General features: G+C 44.0%; 1 protein-coding gene across 1 annotated transcript in view; it reads left to right on the top strand.

Moving 5' to 3' along the window:
• UCMA (upper zone of growth plate and cartilage matrix associated) overlaps nucleotides 1–8,914 on the top strand; it is a 58,565-nt gene extending 49,651 nt beyond the window's left edge. Inside the window, exon 5 of the mRNA XM_085652879.1 lies at nucleotides 8,319–8,914. Coding sequence (XP_085509005.1) covers nucleotides 8,319–8,416 — 98 coding nt within the window. The 3' untranslated portion in view covers nucleotides 8,417–8,914. The remainder of the gene's footprint in view (nucleotides 1–8,318) is intronic.
• The last annotated feature ends 3,366 nt before the right edge of the window (nucleotides 8,915–12,280 follow it).

Genomic DNA, 12,280 nt, shown 5'->3' with positions numbered 1-12,280 from the left:
CTGTTCCACCTGTCTCTGGCAGTCAAAAATCAATGAGAAGAGCAGTCTGCGCTGGCATGGGGCAGCGACTAAAGGGCCGTTTATAGCGGGCCCCACTCTAAGGGTCTGGGGAAGCAGCAGCCCCAGGACAGCTAGAAACCCAGGGGTCACTTTCGAGCCTGATCTCGAATTCCTCTAAAAAATCAACTTAGTTTCAGGATTTCGTGTTTCCAACTGCAGATGATCAGCAAAGTGATGTTCATGCCAAGCTAATGCCACAAAGTGATCATCACGGGATGCCATCGCGTCTGGACCACTCTATCGGAATCCACACAGGCATCTCCAAGAAGCACTGAGCTTCAGCTGGTCCCATCCAGGCATCAAGATGCACACAAGGCCTTAGGGAAACCGAGTGCATGCTGCCTCTTATAGAAGCATCACACTGGGCGCCAGCTCCGCCAAGAGTGGCCTTTAAGGTGCTCTCTACAGCTCACGAAGTGTAAGGAGTCCAAAAGTTCCAAGTAAACTCATTCTCAACTGAAATCTAGCCCCCATTCTGAACTCAGCTGTGAGTAAGGACTCGCAGTCCCATTCATTAAATTGTGAAGTTATTGGTTGTAAAACCCAAGGTTTTGAGGCACAGAAGCTTTCAAAAAGCTAACCCCAACTCTTGAGGGAGCAACAGAACCACTAGCAATTCTGGAGAAATCCAGAAACCCCTCTCTTAGGTTCGGTCTTCTTAAAGATTACAAGCGGACAGGAGTCTAAACTAAAGCAAGAATTAGAGTACCGCACCGACTATTCTTGGAACGATTCCAAACTCAATCCTGGTACAGCGACTAATTCAGGAAAGTTTCATCACCAGGAATGTCAGTGAAATACCAGGCACCTCGGGGCCCCCTCCTCATCCATCACTCTTTCTCTCCTACCCTTGCTTAGCCTTTCTTCCTCTAACTTGCTGCACTCTGAAGTAGTCTGTGAGTGGCATGTTTGGCACCTAATAATAATCTTTTATGAAATAAGGCTCCTATAAAAACATGGTGGCTTCTAATTAAATGGCGGGATACTCTACCCCCCCCCCCCCCATATTATTTCCTGTTTTTGGTAACCAGACAAATCTGATGCGACACTGAAAGATTTGTAGCCAGTGCTCATAAGTATCAATATGCAATGTGTTCTTTCGGATTCATTTAGTCACACTAATACATTAGGGAGCCTTACTAAGTGCTATAACAACTCTCCAATTAAATAAACGAAGAGCATATTGTATGCTGAAAAGGACATGTAGTAAGGGCAAGACAGTCTTAATAAGCAACAAAACACTTTGGTGATGGGTGCTCCAAATGAAGATGCATTGCAAATTAACAGTGAAGAACTTATGGCTGCCCAGAAACATATATACACATTGATCACAATTATGGCTCATTTAGCAGTGCAAGGACATATTATCTGCAATTCATGTGTGATCAAGCAAAAATCATTGATGTCTCGACCCACAATATAATTTAGAACAGGTCTTTCTCAGGACAAAAGAATAGCTAGCAACCTTTAGCAAAGAACAATAATGGATCTCATAAGTCTATGTTAAAACAATTGCTGTTGTGTTGAAATTATAAACACCTAATACTATACTATAAGATTTGTAAAGCGCATGGCGACTCTGAGACATCCCAGTGTTTGTTAGGGAGAGGTTGCACCATACAGAACGGGGCAGATTCCTGAGAGACTAAGGGGCTCATTACGATGGCGGGCAGACATCAGTTTGCCCGCCATCACTGTGGTGCCAGAACCGCCAGCCAGACGTGCGGCGGTCCACCACACATATTAGGATGTGTCCACCATACTGGCAGGATCATCCCGGGCCCTCAACATTGCAGACGGTGATGCTGGATGCAGCAACGTTAGCAATGCCAAATTGGCATGCACTTGATTTCCCTGCATTGCGTGGTAGGCACCACGCAATGCCTACCACGCAGAGGGGTACCATGGGTTCCCCCAGTGCAGCAGCACCCCTCCAAACAAGAGGGGCCCACAACGGGCCCCCAAACCCAATCCCTGGCAGCCTGGCCATGGCGGCATAGCCACCATGGAAAGGCCTTTTTCTAACCCCATCCTAATTTGGTGGACGGTGCCTACTAGGCACAGCCACCATTTTAGTGGCCATGCACTGTCCGCCAGGCAAACGGTGCAATTGCCTTTGGCGGTGAAGCGGCGGATGGACTTTGCGTCCGCCACGGTGCCCACCACCATCCTAATTGGGCGGTGGGTAATACACTTGGTGATGGCGGAAGGACCACCATCGCCGGCCCGGCGGTGGCGGTCCTTTCACCATCCTAATAACCCCCTAAGAGCCTGATTATGGACTACCGAACCTGTGGTGGAGGTGCAGTGGCAGTCAGAGACCGCTGCACCAGTGGTTTGACTGCCGTATTAGGAGTATGGCGGTCGGACTGTGAGTGAACCACCATAGCCGCCAGGGATCCACGATCCCTGGTGCTGGCGTGGTGGTCTTGAGGCAGCAGTATGCTTGGCAATGCCACTTCGGTCACTGCAACCCTAAACACGAGAGAGACCACATTTGTTAGGGTGGTGGTGAGGAAACAAAGGGGGACCTACAGGGGCAAATGGTGCCTCATGGCCCATGGGATACATGCGGGGACAAATGTGTGCCCCCCTGTGTGCATGCACCCCCCGTTTCATGCACAGCATGGATTTTACAGTCCATGCCTTGCAGGAACGGGCTTTGCTGTTCCCATTGCGGTGCCATTTTGAAAGCCTCTGCTGTGGGAACGCCAAAGGACTGCCCCCAGACCAGGAGAAAGCTCCTAATCTGGCAGGCAGCCGGGGGTCGAGTTTGGCAGTGTTGGAGCAGGGCCGTGGCGTGCATCCCCGCTCCATCGCCGCCAAACTAGTAATCAGGCACTAATTTTATGTGAAGAGCCAGGTTTTAAGAGCTTTCCAAAAACGTAACTCGTCTGTGACTCGGATGGCCAGAGGAAGAGAACACCAAAGCTTAGCTGCATTGAAAAAAAGGACCGCCCACCACTTCTAGCTCTTTTAATAGTGGGGACGGTAGCCAGGTGAGGGTTAGAGGATTGAAGTGATCTATTGGGGATATGGTGGGCTAAAAACTGTCGTAGGATAGATGAGCCTTGCCCCTGTATCGCCCGGTGGGAGACACACAATTCCTTGAATTCTATTTTTGGGGCAATGTGGAGCCTATGAAGATCTCTCAATTCCTGACTGACTGACTAGGATCTAGGAATGTAATGTGCGTGCAGCCACATTTTGCACAACTTGTGATTCTGGGTGACACTTTTAGGAGACCACAGGTAGAGTGAATTGTCATAATCTAAACGGCAAAGAACGAGGGCCTGAACCACCACCCGCCTCGAGGTCTGGGGGAGCAAGGGCAAAATCGTACGTAACATCTGCAACAATCCAAAACAACTGGTTGAAATTTTGGTGGCTTCCATTGTATGGGTGTCTTCGAGCAACCTTACCAAATGTTTTATGACAGCCTTAGGGGCTGGGGGGCAGACATGGCTTAGACCAATGGGCCAGCCCAGATCTTGTTGTTCCTCCGAATCATTAATTCTGTTTTAGCTCCATTGAGCTTAAGACAGGATTTGTTCATCAAACTGGCTACAAACTCCAGGCATGGTCCAAGGGTGGATGTTAAGGAATCCGAGTCTGTAGTAAAAGAGACAACCAGCTGGGTGTCATCCGAATAGGCACTAAGGAGATCCCAAAGGATACTCACCCTTAGCACGTCTATGTCCTCTAAGACACTGACGAGGCCTAGCATGAATATGTGCAACCATCTCAATAGTCTCAATAAGGGCACAAGCCAGAATAGGTACTGCACAGCAAGTTGCTGAAAACAGATAAGAGTTGAATTTAAAAACAAAAACAAATCAGTGTTAAAAATAGTTGTGTGATAAAATAGGCTTCCTACTTAATTAGAGATCCCTTTAACAATAGTCTAATCGTCCACCATGAATGTACTAACAAACATCAGACTTTGATCAGTACTTTTTCTTAGTTATGGGACCAAAATATGTTCTCTGTGAGTGAATCAGCCCCGTTTTCCAGATTGTTTAAGCACTGTGATGTGATAGCCTTGTGCAGACAATTTCTCAATCTACTGAGCTGATTCAATAAAGGAATTAGTTTTCATAGAAACGTTCCTATGTAACTTTAAACCTTGCCTGAACGGGAGATTATCTCTCAAGCTCCTAAAATGGTGACTTGAGTAGACAGTAATGAATTCCTTTCAGTAGGCTTATGGAAAAAAGTGGTAAAGAGCCTTTTGTCACCGACTTTGACGGTGAGATCTAGAAGAGTTGGTCTATGTGTTGTGGGTTATAGTGAACTGGATGCCCTTAGGCTGAAAATTCATCCAGTGAAAAAAAGGAATCCAGTGAACCTTCATTAAAATTCTAAATAAAAACCTTGATCACTGTATGGTATCACATGATGATATTGTCGATAAAAGGATTAGTGTCAGTAAACAGGTGTTGCTGTTCATAACTGTCCTTAAACAGATTCGCCAGGCATGAGCAAAGCCACCACCCATTGTCGCACCTATTTTTCTAGAATTAAAAGGCATCCTGAAACTGAATATATTTGCGGGCCAATGAGATTTTCGTCAACTCAACCACGAAGGCAGAGGGGAGCAAAACCAGGTGTTCCCTGGTTTCCAATAGCCAAATAATGGTCTGTAGAGCCTCATGTTGTTGTATGTTAGTGGAAAGCGATTGGATATGTATAGTCACTAACAACTGTGATCTACTGACTTAGGGAAAGTCCTCAGTGCGTTGTACAAAGTGCACACAACCCTTAATGTTAGCACTTGTCCTAGGGACAAATGGTTTCACAAATAAATCCACATATTGACAAAGGGGTTCCAGAATAGGACCACAGCCCGATAATATGGGCCTACCTGGTGGATTCATCAAATCTTTGTGGTTTTTCAGAAGGCTGTAAATAGTACATGTTCTCTAATGACTTCTGCACTATACGCCTGGGTGTCCGGAAATACAATCCACCATCTTTGCCAGCAAGTCTAATAATTATATCCCAGTTGGATCTCATGGTGTGTGGGGCCTGATTCTCTTCCTGTGAAATGTAATGTATTTGCCTACGCTGTTAATTTAATGCCCCTTAGTGCTTTTTCAAAAGCAAAGATCCCTGTAGGGATCACATGTGATGGGAAAGAAACTGGATGGAGGCATAGCCCTGCTGTCCATTGCTTCTATTTAGGGATTAGGGATCAAAAAAAAAATTCCTCAATGTAATTTCACAAAAAAATTCATTTTTATCTCAGTGGAGACAAAAAATCAGGTCTCGTGGTGGGTAAAAAACTAAGCCCATGGCTACACACAGACAATTCAGGGGGTTTTAAATGTTATTAGATAGATTAAAGATGGGTGCCATGTCTAGACTGTGTATCATTGAATTTGTATCTTCTACCACTTGTACCTCTGTGTGCGGGTTTGCCCATCTCCGTGTGCATCTGGTAGGTAATAACCTTCCCTGTGCCCCTGTCTCCGCCTCTGTTCCCTGGGTTGCCTCCTCATCCTGTATGACCTTGACCCAGTCGGCTTCTTCCTAAAAAAGAAGGGCCAGTGGCTACAAGAGAACCAGAGCCAGATGCCTGGCTGTTGCTCAGTGTCAGAACGTCAAATAAAGGCACCAAACGCCTTAATAGCGACTTCTGTTGGTAAATATAGCACTTCCTTCTTATTGACAGTAGTCTTCAGACAGGTAGGGATCGGTTTTCAGTCTCGTAAATCTTTATATCCCTGACTATCTTGTCTAGTTTCTTTTGTTGGGTAATAGTTTCGAATTCAGCTATGGTTCTTTCTAACACATTTTAAAACTATTTTGCATTGATTAGTGCTTGATCATCCATAATTCCTTTTCTAAGAACAGCAATCTTTTTCTAGTTTCCAAAAGAATTCCAGTGCAGTGTCTATCCGCAGAAGTGTCAGTGTTTTTACACCAATTAAACTGAGACCAGCTTTAAGCTCCTCAAACCGTGTTTCAACATGCATGAAAATTCTTCTATAAATGCATATTTGTGGTTGTTCGGATGCTGGTAGCAGCTTACACAGCTTGCACAATTAGAGTCCATGAAGTGAGTGTAGAAAGGCCTCAAATTTCAGGTTATTTTAGAAAGGGAATATATTGATACAAACCATACTCTATAGTTTAAAATTTACAGACAGTAAATCTTTAGCTGCCATATGAATCGAAGTAGTTAAATATTAGATGACAAACAACATTTGTCCTTTAAATGGGTAAGCACACAATATTTGGGTGGAAGGTGCGAGAAATGGAAATAACCTTGGAGAAGAAAAAACTGGAAAAACAAGGCACTCACATTTAGTGAGTGCCTTTTAATGTTTATTGTTTTTCAGATTTATATTGGATATACGTTTCTGAACTGATTTAAGCTGAAGTAGTCTGTGTATAGATCTAGTAGCTTTTTTCTATTACAATATTTCCTTCTGTCCGAACCTTGCCCAAATGTAACAGAGCACTTCACAAAACATCTCCATTATGCAGGAAATGAGATGCAATGCCCACAATAAAGCAAAGGCAATCTCTACGAAGAGCATACTACCAGTCACTTTTTCACCACCATGAAAAAATGCGAAGTATAACAAAATGCAAAACTTTCTCTGGTTTGGTGTTCAGGCACATTTTTAAAGTAGGAAATGTTTGCTCTCATTAAATTAAATAAATGAATTTTACCCCAGCAAATTTTCAGAAAAGTAGCACGTTACGTTTGCCCATGAAATCAAGCCACAGTTCAACAGGCAACACACTTCATTTTCGTGAGTCAAGGTAGTAAAACCTTTGAGTCTGTTTTAGCCTTGTTTCCAAGGGAATTCTAGCAGTAAAGATAGAGTGCCGCATAAACTGCAGTGACCAGACAAAGAACTCATTAAAGTGCAGATTATTTAAGCCGCCTGGAAGGGTTAGGCGCTGATGTATATGTTGGAGGGAAGGATACTCTGTCACAATGGCTACAGAGTATCCTGGCCGCCACCATAATGGTCCGCCCACCCGGTTTAAATGCGGGCAGACCTTAGGTGTAAACAAGACAGAGTTTAATCCTTCCCTGCAATGGTTACTTACTCCGTGGGGCTGTTGGAGGTTGAAAGCCTGCCCAACTAATTGAGATGGCCACCATACAGCTCAGTTTGCAGACTAAATCCCAGGAAAAAGACAAAAAACGTGTGCTAGCTATATGTGAAGATACAATGCGGCATATAAAACAAGCGTATGCTTTGGTAATGTGTGCAAAGCAAAAGTGGCCTATAACGTGCATCGTTTGGCTAACATAGGGAAAACGGCAATGCCCATGTAGGAAGCACACGACAGAATAAGGTAAAAAGAAATAAAGAACACACCATTGAAGGAACGAAGGCATGATGAGATAACAAAATGCAGGTACCCAGCACTTACAGTTTGATGACAGTCAAGTTGAATGTCCTTGGTTTGCCAATTCTGCCCCCCAACCCTCTGCCACAACAGGTGCATAGAATATAAAGACAACTCCTGCTTTGCTTGCGCTTCTGCAAGAAAAGACAAAAAGAGCTGAATGTCCCTTGCTTGATAAGCCCAATTTAAGTTTAATATTGATGGTTTAGGTATGTTTGTATTTTGGAAACCAGGCCCTTACTGTGCCAGTTTATGCCTGACCAATAAAAACCATAAAACCACTTGGCATAAATAAATTCTCCACAAGTTCTCTCCCTACTTAATATTTTTAAGCTGGTGTGGTGAGGTCTGAAATATCGTGCCAGGTGCACAATCAGTGCAATTGGATATGAGGCGCAAATATTTTGCATGTTTTCGTCTTACTGAACAAACTCCAAGGGAATTAATGCAGGAGTAAACCAACACGTTAAGAGGTGTTAAAGAACACACGAAGAACAATTTGGTATTTGATATATAGAGTCATTTGTGATTTTCTATTTTAAGATCATTGCTATTGGAACCTGTTACTGCATTCCTGTTAAAACATAAGGCAACATTTACAACAGGGGCAGTGATTTGCATTACACTTGTGACGTGAAAAAGAACAACACAAATTGTTTGGGGGCTCCTCGTTTGGGGCTGAAATTTGTGAAAAGCATGCAATGTAAATAACTCATCCAAAGCTATCTAATGGCACACGCTGTAGCATTGGGCAGCTTGAGTGAGCAGGGCCAATGTCCCACAGGCTCAAAGAAGTACTTCAGTGGACAGTATTATAGTTGGGTCTCTCGTGCTACACTCACCCGAATAGTCTGCCCTTCATTTCTATTATATTTCAATTGCAGAACAACAAGAGAGGACCCGTGAGCAGGTCGAGCAGTGGCGCCAGTGGCACTATGATGGGCTCGACCCATCCTACCATTACCAACGTTACAACATCTAATTTAACCAAAAGGCTGGAAGAGCAATTTCAGACCGAGGAGCGTTCCCTGTGCAAAAGGACAGCTAGAAGGAGACGACGTGCTGTGAACAACACCTGGCCATATCTTGGACATAGTCATGGCCTGTCTCTCAATAATGGCCCAGGAACTGAAAATTGATGACTAAATGCTACGCCATAGATTTATTTTGTTATTTTAATATGCATCTTTATTTCTTTGCCTTTTATGTGCCATTTAGAGCTTGCTTTGTCTGTATTGCGTGAATAATCTGGCTTTTTCCAAAGGCCTGTCAAAGATATGCAGACTTGGCCTCCTGGGGCAGTATGTAAATTATAGCTTTAGCAAAAGCCTCTAAAAATGCGCTTCATGTTGGAAGACAGCCTGTTTGTTACTTTATCTATTTAGACACTGTTTCATGTACAAGGGGGGAGTGTAAACTTTTGTACGGAATTTTTATAAACAGATCACATAAAAATAGGTGTCATATATTTCAACGGTGATTGCCTGATGACTGGGTCCACTTTTATTTTATATTTGGAAAAATAGTTTGAAAGGCTAGTTTTTGTAACAGCTTTCATTTATATGATATTTCGTTTTCCCTGGATTCATGTCATAAAAATGTATACTAGGCATCCTTTTGAAGTATTATGCTATGATTACCTTATGCTGTATTCTACAAGACAAAAGCTTTCAACGGTGTGTAAACACATATTATTTATAAAATATTTTTTGGTAAACACAAAAAGAACATCTGACCATTACATTGGATACCTCCAAAACATTATGTAAATAAACGAAGACCCTCAAAGGCCCTACCTATTAAATAGAGTTTAGGGGGTGCATTGTTTCTTTATCTAGCTTGCTTAAGCTCTGTGTTGGAAAAAGTAATACTTGCAGCTGAGATCTATGTAGGTAGCCAGATTTCTACAAGAACTGGCAACGTCAATAGGTTGGGGCTTTACATATCAGAGCTACTGCCTTTGTCATTGCTTGTTTGCAACAGCATGTGAACTCATGTGTCAAGGCACATGTTTGACAAACTTGGAAAGGGTTTCCTATAAAAGGAATCTTGAAGATTCCTGCACATGCACACGTTACAATGTATGAGTGGGTATATGTTGTGAAGCGTACATGACAGTGGCGGCTGCTACACAATGGCAGAGGAGTGTTGCCCCACTGGCTCAGAGCCAGCAGCTGAAAAATAAAATGATTTTTTATTATCCTTTTATCTTTAAGCTGCTGGCCGAGTCAGCGTGTGCAGGGAGGGGCATGGTTGGGCCATGGGAGGGGGTAGCAGGAGTGGTAGGTGCACTTTTAAGTGTGTGTGCCAGTTTAGCCCGCCATCTTAGGCTGGCAAAACTGACATGCGCACTTAGGTTTCTACAATCCAGCTGGGTTGGATAAACAGCATAGACTCTCTGTGCCTGAGTGAGTATTAGTCCAGCCCGCTCAGGCCAATCCCACGCTGCTCTCATGTTTGAGAGCAGCACGGAGATTGGATGGAGAGTCTGTGATGCTGTCCCAGAGGCTGCTGGGACCAGGAACTGGAAGCAGAGAACGGCAAGGTGGCCAAAAGCACCAGGTAAGTCTTTTATTCTTTTTTATTATCAAACTCCCTGCTCGCTTCCCCTCCAACTCCCCCCCGCACCCTACCCACCCACCCCACTCCGGCCTCCACCCGCCAACCACTCTTGGCCGCCACTGGTGCATGAGGAATCATGCACACATACCTGATGAAGCATGCATACATATGCATCAAGGCAGATCTGCCATTTTCACTTTTTTAATAAACAGTTCCAAGATGACGGACGACCATTTTCAAGTTGTACATTTTAAAAAAAAAAGGAATTAACTGCACACAAAAGCACATTTTAAGAAAGTGGCAGCAAATTACAGCTGCTGGGTCCCCCCAAAAATTAATTAAAAAAACATACATGGATGGGAAGGGCAGGGGAGCAATAGTAGAGTGGCTGGAGGTTGGAAGAAGTAAACTCCACCCAGCGGCGAGAGCAAGGAGATGGATTAAGAGAGGAGATGGTTGGTCTGATTATAAATAAATACGTCATATTCTCCTTGTGCCTCAGTCACCCTGAAGTCCTTTTCACATTGGTGCAATATACAGGGGAGGCCTCCCTGCTCCATTTTATAATCACAGTTTCTTTACTCCGCTGAGTCAGCGAAAAATAACATGCACTCGTGATGAGTTGCAGATCAACGTGGATTTATTGTAAGTTCATGGAATGCTTCTTAGGCAGCATACCTCATGGAGAAAAACCATACGGGCTTAGCACACACTCCTTGCTCACGGGTAATTTGCTCATTGTTTCGTGCATACCAAATAGTGAAGACCAAAATAATCAGCATACAAGATGATCTAACAGGTGTCGTGTTCTCCTTGCCCCAGGAACCACACAGGAATCAGGTAAGGGTTGCGTTACTCTTTATTTGCTGTTGTTGCTTCCCCTGCCACATGCATGTCTGTCCTCGTGCTCTCCTCGTTCATTACTGCCCTGTCCACTCCCTGACCGGAAGTGGTGTCCAATTCCCTTCCTGCCTTGTTGTCCGGTGCAGGGTTCTAGTGCCCTTCACCCCAGGCCACTACATCTCCCCCCTTTGTCACAAAGAAATGATGAGAGAAGAGAGAGAAATTAAAGTGGTAGAGAAAGGAGAAGAGATAGATCAGAACAAAGAAATGATACGTGTCCATCCCCATCACTTCATTTCTTCAATAAGTCCTTTCGGCCTTCTGCTCGCTCTTTTTGGACAAGTCTCTTCCTGTAATTCTTCTGCTGGTCCTTCACCCTTGTCCGTTCACTTTCCGTTGTGATCCATCGCTTCATCTCCTCCTGTTGAAGTATCTTGGCCGTCTTCATTCACGGTCTTCAGTCCTTTGAAGTGAGAACTGTTCTGTGTTATTCGGTGATGTTCTGACGCAGCCGTAATCATTGGCCCCTTCACGTTGAGAACAGGCTGTCGGACTTTCTTTGCTGTCGCTGATGCGCTACCACTGCGTCACCTTCTTTGCGGTGTGACGGGGTGGCATGACACCTTGTATCTGCATATGCTTTCATCTTTTCTTTAGCTTCCTTGTCTTTAGCTGCAATGCTGCTGTGCTCTGGTGACGCCGTGGCCTCTATCTGTGGTAGCCTTGTCCTGCTTGTCCTCCCCAATATCAACTCAGCGGGGCATCTTCCCGTGGAGCTGTGGGGTGTGTTTCTATAGTCTTGTAGAACCTGACATAGGGCTTGTCCGGTGGAGATCTGCGCCAGCTTCGCTCCTTGGACCGCTTTCTTTATGTCACGACAACAGGCTTCCAGTGTAAGATCTAATCATGGCGGCTATCTTACTGTGTTTCAATATATGTATTTTTCACAATTAGCGGAAATAGAATAACTCTGGGAACCCGAAACTGCAGCGTGTGGTCATACTGCAGCAGGGAAAGGCAGGTTTTAATCTGATGTTATACCTCTGAGAAGAGAGAAACAAAGGTGATTAACCGACCTAAAGACAAAACAGTAGTACTGCAATTTGGCAATGACTGAACATAGAATTACAAAGATAGAACTTCCGAGACTTTGCTGATCACATTTTTATATATCAATCTAACGCTAGGTACCTACTTGAACAAGCATTTGCAATGTAATCGGTCTCGCATTTGTGAAAGTTAGAGCTATTGGCTATTGTAAATGATATTGTTTTTTACTTATGTTTTTTGTTTGTAGTGGAGTGGATGTATGTTGTTTGTAGTGGAATTATGTGGTTTGAATTGGTATTGTTAGTTGTGGAATCACATGGGATGGAATTGTGTGGTGTGTAGTGTATTTGTGTTTTGAAAATATGTGGTATGATGAATAGATAGGGGTGCG

This window comes from Triturus cristatus, chromosome 4_1, assembly GCF_964204655.1.
Source record: "Triturus cristatus chromosome 4_1, aTriCri1.1, whole genome shotgun sequence".
Lineage (NCBI taxonomy): Eukaryota > Metazoa > Chordata > Amphibia > Caudata > Salamandridae > Triturus > Triturus cristatus.
Note: the sequence above shows the minus strand (reverse complement) of the source record. Positions and strands in the feature narration are given on the sequence as shown.